Source organism: Salmo trutta, chromosome 35 (assembly GCF_901001165.1).
Source record: "Salmo trutta chromosome 35, fSalTru1.1, whole genome shotgun sequence".
Classification (NCBI taxonomy): Eukaryota; Metazoa; Chordata; class Actinopteri; order Salmoniformes; family Salmonidae; genus Salmo; species Salmo trutta.
Genome location: NC_042991.1, coordinates 26,393,812 through 26,415,424, shown reverse-complemented (window position 1 = coordinate 26,415,424; position 21,613 = coordinate 26,393,812). Strand labels below are relative to the sequence as shown.

Below are 21,613 nucleotides of genomic sequence, written 5' to 3'. Positions count from 1 at the left end.
TTTAAGTGGACAGCGATACTATAATATAATTCCAATGATGTGCTATGATGGGATTAGATAGACATGTAACAGCTCTGTCCTATGGTGTCATGTTGAAATCACAGTTTAGAGAACTGATACAATGTTTGGGGTACCCTGTCATAACTTCTCAGACACTTAAAACATTTTAAACTAACCAAATTCTTTTCAAATAAGCGCATCGTCAACCGAGAAAAAAAAGGTATTTCCTAACAATTTCCGTAGCAGGTCACAATTAAGTTATCAGTTAGGAATGTGGGTTTGGCTGCTAGATACAGACCTCCTTAAAGTACACAAACAGACTGGATAGGAAGACCATGTCATAATTTGTCACGGTTGTCGTAAGAACGGGACCAAGGCGCAGCGTGTGTAGAGTTCCACATCTTTATTCCAAAGTGAAACTTCAAGCAAAAACAAATAACTCAACTAAACATGACGACATGGTGCACAGGCACAAACACAAAACAATATCCCACAAACACAGGTGGGGAAAAATAGCTACTTAAATATGATCCTCAATTAGAGACAACGATTACCAGCTGCCTCTAATTGGGAATCATACAAAACACCAACATAGAAAATATAAACTAGAACACAACATAGAAATATTAAACTAGACTACCCCCTAGTCACACCCTGACCTACTACACCATAGAGAAACAAGGGCTCTCTATGGTCAGGGCGTGACATAATTCTAACGTCAAACTAACAATGTGGACGAAGACAAAATACCAGGGAGGACACCAATTGTGGATCCCAAGAGGAAAGGGATTTCATATTACAATAAACCAATTTAGAAATCCTTAAGTACTTTTATGAGAACGGAATTAGCCATTTGGTTCAATGCAGACATTTTTATCTCAATATCAAATGCTTTCTGGGTAACAATTAAGTACCTTACTGTGATTGTTTTCAATTAAAATGGTAAAAAATAAACAAAAATATCTTCTTAGCAAAAAGCAATTTCTCAAGCTAGAATTTTGCTAGGATTGTCTGGGAGTGGTCTGAGTGGGGAGGGGAAAACTGAAAACTAGCTGTTATTGGCAGAGACTATTAATTAATTTACCACCTGGTGATTTCACCAGGCAGGCCAAAACTCCATCCCACCACAACAGGCTGGCATATCATGCAGACTTTTTAAACTGCTCTTACACTAAAAGGCCATTATATAAAAACTCAGGAAAATCACGTTTTTTACTGCACTGGGAAGTACTTATGGTTTCATCATTGGGGTTAAACTAGCTCCGGCACGTTGGAGAAAACCTCACACAGATCCTGACGCATCACACTGATAACAACTAACGTCACCACTCAGTTACAGACTAGAGAGCAAGAACAGCTTCCTCTATATTATAGGTAAGTGAACTGAGAGATGTCATACCCAGAGGGCCTAGGATTTAGAAGTTAGTTCTGGGTAGACACTACTTATCAGTTACTCCCAATACACTCATAGTCATTGCAAAACAGTCTGGGAATTGTTAACAGAAACTACTGGAGTGTGTGTTGTACTTACCGAGAGAGCTTTGCCTCCTGCCACAGGTTGGAAGGAGATCTTGTAGTTCTGGACGGGGCCTGGGGCATGGTCCCACTTCACTGTCAGAGTGACCGTGGTCGCGTTGAACACCTGCAAGTTCTGCGGAGGTCCAGTGGGAGCTAGGAACACATTCAAATCAATACACTGACCCAAGACAGTGGTGGTTTATATAAAATGGCTGCAGGGAACATTAGGCAGCCTTTACCAATCCACAATCACATGGTGGTCAGGAAGCTGGATGAAACAATGATGATGAGAATAGGGGGTGAGATGACGAGAACACATGATTTGGTGATGAAGTACACATAAACGACATGATGGAGAGTGAAGCAGCCAGTAAGGTTACTATACTATATGACACATGCATTTCCAATGATGGGGACATTGATGAGGAATGATTGTGACATGATGAGGATTGACATTAACGACACGAGGAATGACAATGTTATGACATGAAAAACGACATCCATTTAATGACATGAGAAACGATATTATGGCAAATGGTTGACAATTAGGTGTCTGTTGTGGAACGTCCGGACGCCGCCGGGTCAGTAGTCACACTTTTGTATTTGCAGCTCTTTCAAGGCCCAGCAATGCACATGCAGATGTATTTTATAAAAGTGTGTTTTCCATCAACAACACTTTAATTATCATTCGCATTACCATTATAATCATAATCATGAACATTACAATGATAATGTCCTTCTCCGTTTCAAATAACATACCAGCTGTAGTCATCTTTAACACTGGAAAAAGAGAACGTCATGAGAACAGGGAAAGAACAAGGTTATTTCAATACATTGTGGACTACATCTGTGGTCTAAATGTAAAACATGAATGTAACTGATAGGAGAATGAGAGAGGAGAAGAACAAAAGGGTGAACCTACATGTGCGCTGGCTGCCAATCAGGTCCTCGCTCTCTGACTCGTCTGGGTAGATGGCCGTGACGGTGACATCATATAGGGTGTCCGGGTCCAAGTTCTCCAGATTATGGGATGTTTCATCACTGTTCAGGATAGCCTGGAGAGATGGATGGAGAGAGAGGGGGGGAACAGGTAGAGGGGGACAGCGAGAGAGAGAGTGGTGGGCAGAACGAGATGGAGAAAGAGGGAGACGAAGAGAGAGTGAGACAGAAAGAGAGAAGGAGACAGAAAGAGAGAGGGAGACAGAAAGAGAGAGGGAGAGATAGAGAGAGGGAGACAAAGAGAGGGGGAGAGATTGAGAGACAGAGAGAGAGATAGAGAGACAGAGAGAGAGGGAGAGACAGAGATATAGAGAGACAAATAAACAGAGACAGAGGGAGAGATAGAGAGAGAGGGCGAGAGGGGGAGAGAGACAGAGAGAGGGAGAGACAGAGAGAGAGGGAGAGAGACAGAGACAGAGAGAGGGAGAGTGGGGGAGAGAGAGGACGAGAGAGGGAGAGACAGAGAGAGAGGGAGAGAGGGGGAGAGATAGATAGATAGAGAGAGAGGGAGAGAGAGGGAGAGAGAGGGAGACAGAGAGAGAGCGAGAGGGGGAGAGAGAGGGCGAGAGAGGGAGAGATAGAGGGAGAGACAGAGAGAGAGGGGGAGAGATAGAGAGAGAGGGGGAGAGATGGAGAGAGGGGGAGAGAGGGCGAGAGAGGGAGAGATAGAGAGGGGGAGAGAGAGGGCGAGAGAGGGAGAAATAGAGACGGAGAGAGGGGGAGAGAGAGGGAAATAGAGACAGGGAGAGAGGGGGAGAGAGAGGTCGAGAGAGGGACAGATAGCGACAGGGAGAGAGACCGAGAGAGGGAGAGATAGAGACAGGGAGAGAGGGAGAGAGGGCGAGAGGGGGAGAGAGAGTGCGAGAGGTGGAGAGATAGAGACAGGGAGAGAGGGGAAGAGAGAGAGGGCATAAACATTCCCAGTCCACTCCATAGCAGTAAATAGACCAGAATCAGCAATCACCATTGGCTAGAGTAGATCAACGTACATATTGGAAGTTGTTCTCTCCCTTCTTGGTCCAGCCGATTCGGTAGAGGGCCACGTCAGGGGCCCCGTGTTCCCATGTGGCCCTGAACGAGGTCTGGGTCACCTCGGACAACTTCAGGTTCTGCGGGGCAGGAACAACATCTGTACACATGGATGGAGATGTGAGAGAGGGAGATTATTCTGATTATTATGAGGAAGTCCTGAGAGATGAGGCAAGGCCATTCCGTTCGTCAGAGGGGCTGCGAACCATGTGAGGAACAATTTAGCTGTGAGTCCATTTTATAAATAAATGGCCAACAAACGGGTTTTGAGTGTGTGTGTGTGTGTGTGTGTGTGTGTGTGTGTGTGTGTGTGTGTGTGTGTGTATGTGTGTGTGTGTGTGTGTGTGTGTGTGTGTGTGTGTGCGTGTCTGTGTGTGTGTGTGTGTGTGTGTGTGTGTGTGTGTATGTGTGTGTGTGTGTGTGTGTGTGTGTGTGTGTGTGTGTGTGTGTGTGTGTGTGTGTGTGTGTGTGTGTGTGTGTGTGCGTGTCTGTGTGTATAGAAAACAACATTTCTTCAAATCATCTGGGATTAATGACGAACGAGGCCCCATGCAGTGAGCGATAGCAGACTCGCACAAAAACACACAAAGTCTGTAGGCCCATATATAATTAACTAGACTCTCTCTCACACACACACACACACACACACACACACACACACACACACACACACACACACACACACACACACACACACACCCACACATACATATATACATACAGTCTCTGGGAACAATGACTTGATGTTTGGGCTTCATCTAGAACGACGAGTGACTGAGGAACAGGCAAAATCCAAGGAAGGCCTGCAGACTCAACCGTCCCCATCAAGATACACTCATATATCCAGTCTAAAGTTCATCAGCCAAATGAGAAATCACACAAACGGTTGTTTACCTGTAATGGCTTGGCCAAGCATTGGGTTTCCAACACCTGCGTCGTAAACTGGGGTGACAGCAACATCGTACTCAGATTGAGAGATGAGGTTGGCAAGAGGCAGGGATGTTATATCTCCATTGACTTCAACCTGGCAGAAAAGAGATATAAGGATAACGATTTTAGGAACAACAAAGTAACAATATTATTTTTGCTGAAGAACTAGCATGAACTAGCACTACCAACATGAACATAAACTATGATTTGTGAATATAGAATTTACAGCAAAATCTTGACAACTGTAGTATTTTGAACATTGATGTCAACCAATAAAACGTTGGGAGTTGTTGTCTCAAAGTGAACTCCCCCTCTATGTTTCCTTTTTATTTCTAAATGAGAAAAGCCATATGAATAATATACCGTGTCCTTAAAAAAAGTATTGAGGCTATATTGGTAATTCCAGAAGATATTTGATGGTAGGAAAAACTCTTGATGTCAAAAAGCTTCCAGCAGAAATGCTGAGAAATGTCTTACCTCAGTTTCCACTTCGAACTCCAAGAAAAAAAATCAAGAAAGGGTATCCATAACAGCGATAGTTCTCCAATAGCAACGCAGAGGAACAGACCATAGAACATAAGTCCACAGAGAGAGGCTCCTTTGGAGACAGCAGTCTGCAGATGCTCCATGAGAGGATCTGGGTAGGGATCAGTGGAGGCTGCTGAGGGGAGGACGGCTCATAATAATGTCTGGAACGGAGTGAATGGAGTGGTATCAAACACATAGAAACCAATTCTTTGATGTATTTGATACCATTCCACTAATTCCGCTCCAGCCAATAACATGATCCCATCCTCCCCAATTAAGGTGCCACCATACTCCTGTGGTGAAGATCTATCCAGTACTCCTGTGGTAGAGATGTATCCAGTACTCCTGTGGTAGAGATGTATCCAGTACTCCTGTGGTAGAGATGTATCCAGTACTCCTGTGGTAGAGATGTATCCAGTACTCCTGTGGTAGAGATGTATCCAGAACTCCTGTGGTAGAGATGTATCCAGTACTCCTGTGGTGAAGATGTATCCAGTACTCCTGTGGTAGAGATGTATCCAGTACTCCTGTGGTAGAGATGTATCTAGTACTCCTGTGGTAGAGATGTATCCAGTACTCCTGTGGTAGAGATGTATCCAGTACTCCTGTGGTACAGTAGAGATGTATCCAGTACTCCTGGGGTAGAGATGTATCCAGTACTCCTGTGGTACAGTAGAGATGTATCCAGTACTCCTGTGGTAGAGATGTATCCAGTACTCCTGTGGTAGAGATGTATCCAGTACTCCTGTGGTAGAGATGTATCCAGTACTCCTGTGGTATAGATGTATCCAGTACTCCTGTGGTACAGATGTATCCAGTACTCCTGTGGTAGAGATGTATCCAGTACTCCTGTGGTAGAGATGTATCCAGTACTCCTGTGGTATAGATGTATCCAGTACTCCTGTGGTAGAGATGTAGCCAGTACTCCTGCGGTAGAGATGTATCCAGTACTCCTGTGGTAGAGATGTATCCAGTACTCCTGTGGTACAGTAGAGATGTATCCAATACTCCTGTGGTAGAGATGTATCCAGTACTCCTGTGGTAGAGATGTATCCAGTACTCCTGGGGTAGCGATGTATCCAGTACTCCTGTGGTAGAGATGTATTCAGTACTCCTGTGGTAGAGATGTATCCAATACTCCTGTGGTAGAGATGTATCCAGTACTCCTGTGGTAGAGATGTATCCAGTAGTCCTGTGGTAGAGATGTATCCAGTACTCCTGTGGTAGAGATGTATCCAGTACTCCTGTGGTACAGTAGAGATGTATCCAATACTCCTGTGGTAGAGATGTATCTAGTTCTCCTGTGGTACAGTAGAGATGTATCCAGTACTCCTGGGGTAGAGATGTATCCAGTGCTCCTGTGGTACAGTAGAGATGTATCCAGTACTCCTGTGGTAGAGATGTATCCAATACTCCTGTGGTAGAGATGTATCCAGTACTCCTGTGGTAGAGATGTATCCAGTAGTCCTGTGGTAGAGATGTATCCAGTACTCCTGTGGTAGAGATGTATCCAGTACTCCTGTGGTACAGTAGAGATGTATCCAATACTCCTGTGGTAGAGATGTATCTAGTTCTCCTGTGGTACAGTAGAGATGTATCCAGTACTCCTGGGGTAGAGATGTATCCAGTGCTCCTGTGGTACAGTAGAGATGTATCCAGTACTCCTGTGGTAGAGATGTATCCAGTACTCCTGTGGTAGAGATGTATCCAGTGCTCCTGTGGTACAGTAGAGATGTATCCAGTACTCCTGTGGTACAGTAGAGATGTATCCAGCACTCCTGTGGTAGAGATGTATCCAGTACTCCTGTGGTAGAGATGTATCCAGTACTCCTGTGGTAGAGATGTATCCAGTACTCCTGTGGTAGAGACGTATCCAGTACTCCTGTGGTATAGTAGAGATGTATCCAGTACTCCTGGGGTAGAGATGTATCCAGTACTCCTGTCGTAGAGATGTATCCAGTACTCCTGTGGTAGAGATGTATCCAGTACTCCTGTGGTAGAGATGTATCCAGTACTCCTGTGGTAGAGATGTATCCAGTACTCCTGTGGTACAGTAGAGATGTAGCAAGTACTCCTGTGGTAGAGATGTATCCAGTACTCCTGTGGTAGAGATGTATCCAGTACTCCTGTGGTAGAGATGTATCCAGTACTCCTGTGGTAGAGATGTATCCAGTACTCCTGTGGTAGAGATGTGGCCAGTACTCCTGTGGTAGAGATGTATCCAGTACTCGTGTGGTACAGTAGAGATGTATCCAGTACTCCTGTGGTAGAGATGTATCCAGTACTCCTGTGGTACAGATGTATCCAGTACTCCTGTGGTAGAGATGTAGCCAGTACTCCTGTGGTAGAGATGTATCCAGTACTCCTGTGGTACAGATGTATCCAGTACTCCTGTGGTAGAGATGTATCCAGTACTCCTGTGGTAGAGATGTATCCAGTACTCCTGTGGTAGAGATGTATCCAGTACTCCTGTGGTAGAGATGTACCCAGTACTCCTGTGGTACAGATGTATCCAGTACTCCTGTGGTAGAGATGTATCCAGTACTCCTGTGGTAGAGATGTATCCAGTACTCCTGTGGTAGAGATGTACCCAGTAGAGACCCTTAGCTCTTCCATCAGTCATTTCTAAATGTTCTTGTTGGGGTGTCCAAGGAGACACTTTTGTTCAACTTCACGTGAACTTTCATCATAGCTTGAAAGTCTCTTAAATCCAAGTGAGAAATAATGACGAGGGACGCCCAGTGTTTTACTGCATCTCTGAGTCTGTGGCTGGGTGCTGGGGTGCTGAGGTACTGGGGTGCAGGGGTGATGGGGTGCTGAGGTACTGGGGTGCTGGGGTGATGGGGTGCTGAGGTACTGGGGTGCTGAGGTACTGTGGTGCTGAGGTACTGGGATGCTGGGGTGCTGAGGTACTGGGGTGCAGGGGTGATGGGGTGCAGCGGTGTGGGGGTGCTGAGGTACTGGGGTGCAGGGGTGATGGGGTGCTGAGGTACTGGGGTGCTGGGGTACTGTGGTGCTGAGGTACTGGGGTACTGGGGTGCTGGGGTGCTGGGGTACTGGGATGCTGGGGTGCTGAAGTACTGGGATGCTGGGGTGCTGAGGTACTGTGGTGCTGAGGTACTGGGGTGCTGGGGTGCTGAGGTACTGTGGTGCTGAGGTACTGGGATGCTGGGGTGCTGAGGTACTGAGGTACTGGGATACTGGGGTGCTGGGGTGCTGAGGTACTGGGATACTGGGGTGCTGAGGTACTGAGGTACTGGGATACTGGGGTGCTGGGGTGCTGAGGTACTGGGATACTGGGGTGCTGAGGTACTGGGATACTGGGATACTGGGGTGCTGAGGTACTGGGGTACTGGGGTGCTGAGGTACTGGGATACTGGGGTGCTGAGGTACTGGGGTGCAGGGGTGCCAGTATGCCTCTTTCAGCATGTCGTCCTGGCCAAGCCTGCCCATGGAGTCAAGATCGCAGTCTACTGAATGTGCAGCTAATATAACACCCTGTGACATCAATGACTTGTGACTTTCCCTTAATAAACTCTGTCCCCTATTTAGGGGACTTTGAACGGTTCTGGACCGTTTCCAACCAACATTTTTGTGTACAGGGCACTTAGTGAACGGCGCAACATCAATTGTTGTGCACTTTGTGACAGCACTGGTTGTCCCGCTTCGCATGCCATTCTCCGCTCTCATCTGAAATGCAGTATGTGAGCATAGGCAGCAACACGTCACATTTCCTGGCCTATCCAGACAAAGGATCGAACTCTCCTGGTGATGAAGCTTGCAGCTTCACTTACAATATGGCATATGAAACATATGAAAGTGAGTATCTCACTTTGATGTTCTCAGATGGATTTAGTGCTCTCAACATGAAAAAATAATGAATAATTTCAGAGAATTTAAACAAGACCACTTTTCTTGGTCACAGCACCCGTGCTTAAAGCTGAAGTTGTAATGAGTCAGCAGGGATTTGAATGGTCTCTGCGCATCGCCCAGAGGATGCTGAGCAGAAAATGCTGGGCAGAAAATGCTCAGTCACCATAAAATGGTGGCAATTTTGTACACTCACTAAGTATGATCATATTTATTTATTATTTAAGAAAGGTTAAATATTAGATACGTCGTTTATAATTTGATTGTTACTATATTTAGAAAGCATTTAAATCATTTCAAACCCTAATACCCACTTTTGTTGAAAAGGAAATATATATTTTTATCATATTTGTACTGTGTACTTGAGCTTGTGTCTATTTTGGCGGAAATCTACATTATAGCCCATATGGCTCTGGTCAAAAGTAGTGCACTCTGGAGGGAACAGGGTAGCATTTGGGACGCATACAGAAGTAACATAGAGTTCTTCACTAACACTTTCCCAATGACGTCAGTGTGTAAATGTTTGGTGTTAGATAGTGTCACCTCTTTGAGCTCTCCATCCTCTGGCTTGTAGGTGATGATGTACTTGAGGACTTTCCCCGGGGAGGCATCCCATCTGAGCTTCATGGTGCTATGGGTGACAGCAGTGATCTGCAGCTTACCCGATATTGGCAAGGATACTGGGGAAGAAGAATGACAGAGAAATGGACAGAGAGGGAGAAAAGAGAGAGTGTGAGAGGGGGGCAGGGGAATGAAAGTGAATGAGTCTTAGAACCACCTGTATTGTGAGGGAAAACAGTTTTAGAGACGGAGAAAAAGAGAGAGAATGAGAGAGAGTGACAGTGAGTGACAGAGAGAGAGAGAGAGAGAGAGAGAGAGAGAGACAGACAGACAGACAGACAGACAGACAGACAGACAGACAGACAGACAGACAGACAGACAGACAGACAGACAGACAGACAGAAAGAGAGGGGGAGTGTAGAGACATCCTCAACCACAGTTACCACCTAACTACTAGTGTAGAGACATCTCCAACCACAGTTACCACCTAACTACTAGTTTAGAGACATCTCCAACCACAGTTACCACCTAACTACTAGTTTAGAGACATCTCCAACCACAGTTACCACCTAACTACTAGTTTAGAGACATCCTCAACCACAGTTACCACCTAACTACTAGTGTAGAGACATCCTCAATCACAGTTACCACCTAACTACTAGTGTAGAGACATCCTCAACCACAGTTACCACCTAACCACTAGTGTAGATACATCCTCAACCACAGTTACCACCTAACCACTAGTGTAGAGACATCCTCAACCACAGTTACCACCTAACCACTAGTGTAGAGACATCCTCAACCACAGTTACCACCTAACTACTAGTGTAGAGACATCTCGAACCACAGTTACCACCTAACTACTAGTGTAGAGACATCCTCAAGCACAGTTACCACCTAACCACTAGTGTAGAGACATCCCCAACCACAGTTACCACCTAACTACTAGTTTAGAGACATCCTCAACCACAGTTACCACCTAACCACTAGTGTAGAGACATCCCCAACCACAGTTACCACCTAACTACTAGTTTAGAGACATCCTCAACCACAGTTACCACCTAACTACTAGTGTAGAGACATCCTCAAGCACAGTTACCACCTAACTACTAGTGTAGAGACATCCTCAACCACAGTTACCACCTAACCACTAGTGTAGAGACATCCTCAACCACAGTTACCACCTAACTACTAGTGTAGAGACATCCTCAACCACAGTTACCACCTAACTGCTAGTGTAGAGACATCCTCAACCACAGTTACCACCTAACTACTAGTGTAGAGACATCCTCAACCAGTTACCACCTAACCACTAGTGTAGAGACATCCCCAACCACAGTTACCACCTAACCACTAGTGTAGAGACATCCTCAACCACAGTTACCACCTAACTACTAGTGTAGAGACATCCTCAACCACAGTTACCACCTAACTACTAGTGTAGAGACATCCTCAACCACAGTTACCACCTAACTACTAGTGTAGAGACATCCTCAACCACAGTTAACACCTAACTACTAGTGTAGAGACATCCTCAACCACAGTTAACACCTAACTACTAGTGTAGAGACATCCTCAACCACAGTTAACACCTAACTACTAGTCTACGGACCTCCACAACACAACCCAGCCACCCACATCACATCCAGCTTCTGTGTTTATGACAGAAGCATGATGATCCTACTCACAGTGCTAGTTTAAAATGACAAATAAAGGAAACCACAAGTGAGCTAACACTACTGTTGTGGTGTCTAAGTGGCGGCCTACAAAACAATAACAATGCTTTATGACAGTGAGAAATATCTTATAACGTCCACCATAAAAATCTAAGCCCTGTGTACTTAAGCATCATGTGGAATTATGTCAGTTTTCTTAATACACTCTTAATGAAGCCAAGAAGGAGAGAATGATGGTTATTCTCCCCATAAGAAACCTATACTTCTGCATTTTCTAATGGGAAACCCTATGGGAACTTGTTGTTGTTTAACATTTTACTGCCACCAATCAGACCCAATATATCCCTGGTTGTGTAAATGACCTTGTTTAATAGGCCTACAAGAGCAATATAAACAAGTTCCATCCATGTCTAACCCATTTAACACAGCTTAATGAGCATGGAGGGCAGGGGATGTTGTTTATTTCAGCATTGTGTACTCTAATGAAACAAATGCGCTCCCACAAGAGTGGAAGTCATAAGAGCTGCTATCCCCACATTAAAGTTTCCTTTTAACCATCTCTGTCCAGCGTCTTTGTGAAACTCATCTCAATACACTTCCTGTCTATCACTGTAGCTCTTCTTACATAATTCGACATCCAAATAAGGATATTGGATTGGCTGAACCTGGACACCTTTATAGGAGGTGACTTCAAGGTTTGGGATGCGTAATTGGGATGAGGTTGTGTGAGGAAACCGACGAAGAGGAAGACAAACAGAAAGGACAAGAGGCGAGGAGGCGAGGGAGCAGAACAGCTGCAACACTTACAGGTGGTTTCAGTTCCCTTCAGCGGCTCTGCACTGGTCTCCTCTCCAGTCACGGAGAAAACGTTGACCATGTACTCGGTCAGAGGTGTCAGCTTGGTCAGGACCACAGTGGTGACCGTCCCATCGACAATCATCTAAAGAGAGAGAAAAGGGCATGGTCGTTATGCAGGAAACCCCAAGCTCAAAATCCAAGTATATTCAACAGGAGGTAGACCAGAAGATAGACGGCGACCTCAAGTCACCCCTCCCTGCGAAGGAGTTTCAAATTCGTCATGGGATAATATTGTAATTACAGCAGGTCAAAATAAAATATTCCTAATACGGCACACGTTTAGGAAACCCAAAACAAAGCTGACATTTTCTCGCACATGTACTCTCGCTTCTATGTTTCAGAGGGATATCCAAAAGAAATGACCACATATCAGCAAATCGAAAGTGAAATCTGATTTATTTGTGTGAATAAGTGTTTAGGGTTTCAATGCAAGCAATAAAAATGAAGGAGAATGGTTGGAAGGCCAGGATTCTCTTTTCCAGCAGGAGGAGTTATGCAACAAGTCTAAACTAACTGGGTCTGGTCTAAGGTTTTTTTTAAATTATTTTAACCTTTATTTAACTAGGCAAGCCAGTTAAGAACAAATTCTTATTTACAATGACGGCCTACCCAGGCCAAAACCGGACAACACTGGGCCAAGGCTGGGGCCTGGTGGAAACTCTTTGTCTTGCTTTCAGACAGGGCTCACTAGAACCACCCAAACCCTGACCAGGGACAATGAAAACACAATGCACGGAATAGACCCAGTCCTGTATTTATGAGGACATAAGTGACAGAAGGTTACAGTAAGTGTAACTGAATGCAGGTCTGCCTCAGCCACTGTGGTACACTTCTCAATGCTGAGAAGAGTGCCAGATGACTTGAGCTTAATCTGACTGAATCAGATCCACAAGAAATGGATTGAAGATGGGAACTAGGTGGATTTAAGCAAAAATGTTACACTGAATACACTTGATAACTGTGAAATCTCCAGCGAGGCTGCATATAGAGCAGTTCCTACACCAGAAACTCCTGGATAAACAGACTAAAATTGGACCGCTGCCAAAGTAACCAGATCACCTCATGGCAAGACGAACCATGGAGGTCTGAGAGAGGAATTCAGACCAAAAGGAATCATTCAGCCAATTCTCTGTCAAATCCAAACCAGGTGTGATGATGAATAGCTGATGCTCTTAAAATGCTATGACCTTGGAGAGGTGAGTTGATTGAGTTGAGGGGAGGTATAGTACTATAGGCTTACCTGTTCAGTGATTCCTCCCGCCACGGGCATGTAGTCGATGCGATACTTTTCCACGGGACCTTCGGGCCCTGTCCAGGTGGCACGGAACGAGTGGTGGGTCACCTCGGAGGTCACTAGGTTAGTAGGCGGCTCCAGGCCTCCTCCTGGTCGAAGAGCAGAGGGAATGTGAGCCGACACGTCAAATATTTCACACACTCAATTCTCCAACCACAAATCTGTCCCTTTCACCTCAGCCTCACCGACACAGGGCTGTTAGGGCTGTTTATATAGCGAGTTGACATTTATTGTCATGAATCTTGCCTTGGAGGCAGAACCGAGCAATTTCTGGTAGCTGGGCCAGCTGCAAAATCAAAATTGTCTATATCGTAAAAATTCATGAAAACATACATTTGCTTTTTGGTCTTAATTTAAGGTTAGGGTTAGGCATTAGGGTTGGCAGTGTGGCTAAGTTTAGGGTTAAGGTTAGGTTCAAAATCAGATTTTATGACAAGATATATTACAATAAATGTGAACCTGCATTTCTATATTTCACCATTTTGAAAAAATACTTTTTATTTTTTTTAAGTTTCCATCTCCATGGAGTAAATCACTATTTTGTCTCCTCATAAATTTGATTGAAGGACAAGAGTGTGTCCAAAACTAGTGACAGTTTCGAGGAAATATCCACAAGTGTTGGCATTTGTTCTGTCTTTTCATTGGCTCATCTCATAAATCATGCTGGTCTTATTGCTATTCTCCACCTGCTATGCTAATCCATTTATTCAACTGATGGGAGATATCAGTACAGCTTTTTTTTACAGCTTTTCCTTGCCATCTGATGCTGTCTTAGATTAGAAATACCCCTAAACCCCTAAATGCTGTACCAAGTACAATACCCAGCGTACAAAGAACTAGCTTACTGTGATTTGAGAGAGAGAGAGAGAGAGAGAGAGAGAGAGAGAGAGAGAGAGAGAGAGAGAGAGAGAGAGAGAGAGAGAGAGAGAGAGAGAGAGAGAGAATGAGAGAGGATGTTGGGCTTACCTGGACCCTTCACACTGTTACAGAGGTTGATGGTGAGCTCATCCACTATGTCCAGCAGAAAGGAGAAATCATTCACGTTGTACATGTGAATATCATCTGGGTCTGAGGCAATGGACCTCAACTCATTCTCATCAGCGTTCTTCACACCTAGAAACCACATCACACCACAATATTTACTTCTGTTGGGATCATGACAAAATAGACTCAACTGTCTTCTGTTTATGATACAATCACAACACAAAAATCTGTTTATTGTAAAATGTCCGTTTTCATTGTCCCCCACAATGAAATTGACGAGAGGACTGTGGATCTGTCCATTAGTACGTGCATACATTTTCACGTTCATCACACGCGATATCTCAGACACCACTAGCCCGATTTTGACAAAACATGGGTAAATGATGCGTCTTGCCATAGTGATCTGGCATTTACAAAATTACACGGATTGGCCAGATGGTGGCGCTATAACAAGTGATTGAAAATGCTAACTCTGAAAGGTAACGCCCCTCACCCCATTTGACCTAAAGTCATGAAATTCCGTACATAGGTCCCTCTCCCCTAAGGTCCGCCATGATGGAATTGCCAGCATTTAACATTTTGTGAAAAACACTTAAAACGCTCCTCCTCTAGCACCGTATGACCGATCTGCACGAAACTGTCAACGCAATCATTTTCAGACCACTACCTAAAACAACATGGCTGCTATTGACCAATAAACATTCACGTGGTTGGGGTCTGGCACATTAATGCATATAAATCAGTCAAGGAAATTCGTATTGTAACAAAATTTGGTACATATGTTGCAAACGCTGTCAAGACTCAACCTATGCAAGAACATTCATATCGACCACACAGTAGCGCTATAATACGCACATGTTTATATCTCTTTATCTGTTTGAATGAGGAAATTTGGCACACATACTCAGGGATATGCTAACCCACGCGATATCTCAGACACCACTGACTCAATTTTTTTATTTTTTTATTTTCTTTAACCTTTATTTAACTAAGCAAGTCAGTTAAGGACAAATTCTTATTTTCACTGACGGCCTAGGAACAGTGGGTTAATTGCCTTGTTCAGGGACAGAACGACAGATTTTTACCTTGTCAGCTCAGGGATTCAATCTAGCAACCTTTCGGTTACTAGTCCAACGCTCTAACCAGTAGGCTACCTGCTTCGGTGAATGGGTGAATGATGAATGATGCATCTTACCATAGAGATCCTGAATTTACAAAATTACACTGATTGGCCCAAGGGAGACAACTGTAATCAACTGTACGTACATTACTCACACACAATATCTCAGACACCACTGGCCCGATTTTAATTACACATGGGTGAAATATGCTTCTTGCAAAATTACAATGATTGGCCGAAAGGGGGTGCTGCATCATTCTTGGCGGATGACATGTTTACTGTTGCCTTGTTTGACATGGTCACAAACTTTGATGGTTAACTGAAACATGCAATGTTGTTCGGTTATACACTAGGAGGGTCACTCACCGATGGCGTAGAGCTCGATGTTTTTGTCCCTCAGCACCTGGGAGCTGGTGATAATCTCATCCTGCGACTTGCCGTCAGTGATGAGCACACCGATCTTGCGTGAGTCTTTACGCAGTCCCACGTTGGGCTTGAAGTTGTTCTGGAGGATGTACTTCAAGGCCATACCTACAGAGATATTAGAGAGAATGTTTCATGTTACGTTAAGTTGACTTCAGTTAAAGATACACTCCAGGATCTTAAGCACAACAAATCCACAAAACATAGTACGAATTGGATTCGTAACATATCATACGAATCGCAAAAACAAAAAGGACGTAACATATCATACGCAATGGATGACGTAGTACTACTGGCTGAAATTAGACAAAAGTTTGAGAGTGCATCTTTAAGTTAAAAAGATGACAGTTTGCAGTTGGCCCTTTATTTCATGATATGTCACCTGTCATGGTGTTTCCCCCTTTGTAGGGCAGGTCAGCCACAGCTTTGAGCAGCCCGTCACGGGTTGGGTGGGCATTCAGATGCCACTCAGTCTTGGGGTCTCCACTGTACTGAACCATACCTGGAGAGAACAAACAGAACCACAGTATGACGCCAGCGTGATTGATCAGAATCCAACATGCATTTCCATTTCCAGTACCAAGTACAGACCAAACTTAAAGAGAATGCGCTGGGTGATGAACCTATGCCATCATACATATCACCAACGGGATTTGATCAAAAGATAGATTACCGATCATGACTCTCTCAGGGCTGATGTCAAATACACCAACAATGCGAGCGATGAAGGCTCGGATGGTTTTGAAGTTGAGACGGCCAATACTCCATGAGCCATCGACCAGCAGGATGATGTCAGCCTTGGCCTGGCTCTTACACTTGGCCTCTGTAAGGAGTGGAGGAGAGGGCTGTGAGAGGGAGGCCTGATACCATGGACATTCCTCGGATGTGTACAGTTCATGTAGTGTGATAAATGAGAGGATGTGTGTCAGAAAGGGCGAGAAGCGTGCCAAAGAACAACAGAATAATATAAACACTTTCAGACAGACATGCACAAACAAAATATGCACACCAAACACAGAGATGAACAACAAGCAGAAAGACATCACCAAAATCCCAATAACACACTAACATTGAAGGTTTTTATTTACAATAAACATGTTCTGCTACAACTCGTTTTGCAGCAGTATTTTTCTCTTCTCTAAGAGGGGATGAACTCTGGTTTTCCCCTTGGGTCTTGTTATTTGTTGTCTTCTTCTGGTATTTTTCTTCTTCTGTGTCAATCCTGTTGTAAATCCTCAAGGCCTTTTTATGGCCTGCAGCCTTCTTGATGTACTGTATGTGGGGCAGTCATTGGGTTTGTCCCCTGCCCTGAACAACTAGACCGACCCTGCTGACAGATGATATACGACAGACTCCTCTCTCCCAGAGTTACTGCAAATTCCTGCTGTGCTCGCTATTTGCTACACCAGACACCTGTGGGGGTGAAAGGGGTTGCTGCTTGCTCGTCCTGCAGCCGAGCAAAAAGACCCAGATGCACCGAGTCGATTGGACACCGAGCTATGCAATCTGCCACGGTGTCTGCGAAATTGAAAAAAGGTTAGAAGAGAAAACAATTATTTACCCACTTTTCTTTATTGAAACATGGAGAAACAGATGCTTAACGACGTGTGGGGGATCGCCCCTTGTAAAATGCATATCTGATTATATAATGGACCAGTTTGTTTGAGTTATAACACTGGTAAACAAGCGCTTTTCCTAAAGCTTAATGTACACTACTGGTCAAAAGTTTCAGAACACCTACTCATTCAAGGGTTTTTCTTTATTTCTACTATTTTCTACATGTAGAATAATAGTGAAGACATCAAAACTATGAAATAACACATATGTAATCATGTAGTAACCAAAAAAGTGTTAAACAAATCTAAATATATGTTATATTTGAGATACGTCAAATAGAAACCCTTTGCCTTGATGACAGCTTTGCACACTCTTGGCATTCTCTCAACCAGCTTCATGAGGTAGTCACCTGGAATGCATTTCAATTAACAGGACTGCCTTGTTAAAAGTTAATTTGAGGAATTTATTTTCTTCTTAATGTGTTTGAGACAATCAGTTGTGTTGTGACAAGGTAGGGGGGTATATAGAAGATAGCCCTATTTGGTAAAATACCAAGTCCATATTATGTCAAGAACAGCTCAAATAAGCAAAGAGAAACAACAGTCCATCATTACTTGAAGACATGAAGGTCAGTCAATACGGAACATTTCAAGAACTTTGAACGTTTCTTCAAGTTAAGTCGCAAAAACCATCAAGCGCAATGATGAAACTAGCTCACATGAGGACCGCCAGAGTTACCTCTGCTGCAGAGGAAAAGTTAATTAGAGTTACCAGCGTCAGAAATTGCAGCCCAAATAAATGCTTCACAGAGTAACAGACACACCAATAAGAAGAAGAGACTTGCTTGGGCCAAGAAACACAAGCAATGGGCCTGGTTGGACCTGTCCGGGGTAAAGTCAGATGGGCCACAGTGTCTCCTGACCCCTCCTGTCTCAGCCTCCAGTAATTATGCTGCAATAGTTTATGTGTAGGGGGGCTAGGGTCAGTCTGTGATATACGGAGTATTTCTCCTGTCTTATCCGGTGTCCTGTGCGAATTTATGTATGTATGCTCCCTTTAATTCTCTCTCTGTCTCTCTCTTTCTCTTCTCTCGGAGGACCTGAGCCCTAGGACCATGCCTCAGGATTACCTGGCCTGATGACTCCTTGCTGTCCCCAGTCCACCTGGTCGTGTTGCTGCTCCAGTTTCAACTGTTTGACCTGCGGCTATGTTCTCCGGACGTGCTACCTTGTCCCGGACCTGCTGTTTTCGACTCTCTCTCTCTACCGCACCTGCTGTCTCTAACTCTGAATGCTCGGCTATGAAAAGCCAACTGACATTTACTCCTGAGGTGCTGACCTGCTGCACCCTCTACAACCACTGTGATTATTATTATTTGACCCTGCTGGTCATCTTTGAACATTTGAACATCTTGGCCATGTTCTGTTATAATCCACAAGAGGACTGGCCACCCCTCAGAGCCTGGTTCCTCTCTAGGTTTCTTCCTAGGTTCCTGCCTTTATAGGGAGTTTTTCCTAGCCACCGTGCTTCTACATTTGCATTGCTTGCTGTTTGGGGTTTTAGGCTGCGTTTCTGTATAGCACTTTGTGACATCGGTTGATGTAAAAAGGGCTTTATAAATACATTTGATTGAATGGACATAGACCGGTGGAAGTTTGTCCTTTGGTCTGGAGGCCAAATTAGAGATTTTTGGTTCCAACCGCCGCCTCTTTGTGAGACGCGGTGTGGGTGAACGGATGATCTCTGCATGTGTATTTCCCACCGTAAAGCATGGAGGAGGAGGTGTTATGGTGTGGGGGTTCCTTACTGGTGACACCGTCTGTGATTTATTTAGAATTCAAGGCACACTTAACCAGCATGGCTACCACAGCATTCTGCAGCGATACGCCATCCCATCTGGTTTGGGCTAAGTGGGACTATGACCCAACACACCTCCAGGCTGTGTAAGGGCTATTTTACTAAGAAGGAGAGAGATGGAGTGATGAATCAGATGACCTGGCTTCCACAATCCCCCGACCTCAACTTAATTGAGATGGTTTGGGATGAGTCGGACTGCAGAGTGAAGGAAAAGCAGCCAACAAGTGCTCAGCATATGTCTGAACTCCTTCAAGACTGTTGGAAAATTATTCCAGGTGAAGCTGGTTGAGAGAATGCCTAGAGTGTGCAAAGCTGTCATCAAGGCAAAGGGTGGCTATTTGAAGAATCTCAAATATAAAATCCACGTTTAGAATTTTTCTGGTTACTACATGATGTGCTATTTCTGTGCTATTTCTTAATGTTGATGTCTTCACTATTATTTTACAATGTAGAAAATAATAAAAATAAAGAAAAACCCTTGAATGAGAAGGTGTTCTAAAACTTTTGACCGGTAGTGTAAGTCTCAGAGACATTCATCAACAAAACCACATGTCATCAACTGAGACCGTGTACACTGTCTGAGAGGCATCTGATAAAAAACACATGACACTGACTTTGTTGTTTAGAATGCATCACAGGATACAGTGTCACATTAAGCAAATACATAAATAGATGAATCTATCTATAGATGAATCTATCTACGTTGACTGGCTAGTATGTGTTCATTTAAAGGAGTGATTCATTCTGTAGTCTGTTTATAGTGTCATCCAGTTGTGTAAAGAACTTAAGTAAAAATACTTTAAAGTACTATTTAAGTAGTTTTTTGGGGGTATATGTACTTCACTATTTATATGTTCTACAACTTTTACTTTTACTTCACTACATTCCTAAAGAAAATCATGTACTTTTTACTCCATACATTTTCCCTGACACCCAAAAGTACACGTTACATTTTCAATGCTTAGCAGGACAGAAAAATGTTCCAATTCACACACTTATCAAGAGAACATCCCTGGACATCCCTACTGCCTCTGATCTGGCAGACTCACTAAACACAAACGCTTCGTTTGAGCGTTGGAGTGTGCCCCCATCTATCAGCAAATATAAAAAAATTAAAACAATTGTTCGGCCTGGTTTGCTTAATATAAGGAATACACTTATTAGCAATTACATTTACTTTTGATAATAAAGTATATTTAAAACCAAATGCTTTTACTCAAGTAGTATTCTACTGGGTGACTTTCACTTTTACTTGAGTAATTTTCTATTAATGTATCTTTACTTTTACTCAAGTATGACAATTGGATACTTTTTCCACCACTGGTGTCATCCTAGTTCTAATTGGCTCTACCACATGCAGTCACTATGGATACATATATACAGTACCCCGAGGGCTATACCACCCTCTGAGCCAGGGAGAAGAAAAAACAAATTCCACCCTATAACCACACTAGCTTGGTCATTATTAAACTCTAGGGCCAAACTACTGCAGTAGTTTTAGTGTCAGCGGTGAACGCCCATGTGTGTGTGTGTGTGTGTGTGTGTGTGTGTGTGTGTGTGTGTGTGTGTGTGTGTGTGTGTGTGTGTGTGTGTGTGTGTGTGTGTGTGTGTGTGTGTCCAAGGTCAGGTCTGGGTGCATGGTGGACTGGAACATCTCTAGCTCTGCTCAGATTGGTGCGGTGGGCAGTGTGTTACTGTGTGTCAGTGTGTCTGCTCCCACGTTACTGAGACTAATTTCTGCCCAGGGTCACCAGCTTTCTCTCTGGGGTCTTATATGAGAAACAGAACATTTTCCTAGCCGCATGCAGTTCTGTTCCACGGCAGCCCGGTTGGCACTGCGTAATCTCCTGGTTGTAAAACATCTCTAATTGCAAGCAGAGAAACTTTTTTCCATTATGCTAACTTTTTATGCGATGTAAAAATGGGAAATATTAACTTTTGCATGTCAAGAAGTATTAGGGATGAAACAATATGGCTGCTGGGCCAAATGGGCACGGTGATGAGAAATATCAGCAACGTAATATGTTTGGCATGCTGAACGTTTGTGGGTGGGGGGGTGTAACCTGACTAATCCTTCACTGGCACTGGAGCAAGAAAAAGGAGGTCAAAACACCCGTAGTTAATCATGAAAATATCAATGTCCCACTTATCAATACACCCCATCACAGTCTTAACATGATATGAGGCAGAAAAGCCCATTAAAGCCAAACAGCTATAAATGATTAGGACTCATTATAATCAATGGCTGTATAATGTGGTGTGTTATTCTAATGGTTGTGATGTTGATTAGTTTAGACAAACACATAATTCACTAGTGGGATAATTAGTACCATGTCTCTCACAGTGGGAAGACCACTCCTCTGCTCTAATGGGGGTGGGCGAAGAGATGGGCTGTGGCTGGGATGCTGT

At 44.0% G+C, this 21,613-nt stretch overlaps 1 protein-coding gene across 9 annotated transcripts in view; it reads right to left on the bottom strand.

Annotated features, from left to right (window-relative positions):
• The window catches only part of LOC115174952 (collagen alpha-1(XII) chain), an 89,927-nt gene that overhangs the window by 42,175 nt on the left and 26,139 nt on the right, over positions 1-21,613 (bottom strand). For 8 of the 9 annotated variants that reach the window (XM_029734022.1, XM_029734024.1, XM_029734016.1 and 5 more), the window contains 12 exons: positions 16,464-16,613; positions 16,173-16,292; positions 15,734-15,898; positions 14,230-14,376; positions 13,210-13,352; positions 11,919-12,051; positions 9,418-9,554; positions 4,441-4,570; positions 3,507-3,646; positions 2,441-2,573; positions 2,278-2,298; positions 1,532-1,671 (listed from right to left, as the gene is read on the bottom strand). In XM_029734022.1, coding sequence (XP_029589882.1) covers positions 1,532-1,671; positions 2,278-2,298; positions 2,441-2,573; positions 3,507-3,646; positions 4,441-4,570; positions 9,418-9,554; positions 11,919-12,051; positions 13,210-13,352; positions 14,230-14,376; positions 15,734-15,898; positions 16,173-16,292; positions 16,464-16,613 — 1,559 coding nt within the window. The remainder of the gene's footprint in view (positions 1-1,531; positions 1,672-2,277; positions 2,299-2,440; positions 2,574-3,506; positions 3,647-4,440; positions 4,571-9,417; positions 9,555-11,918; positions 12,052-13,209; positions 13,353-14,229; positions 14,377-15,733; positions 15,899-16,172; positions 16,293-16,463; positions 16,614-21,613) is intronic. The other variant, XM_029734019.1, reaches the window with a different exon arrangement.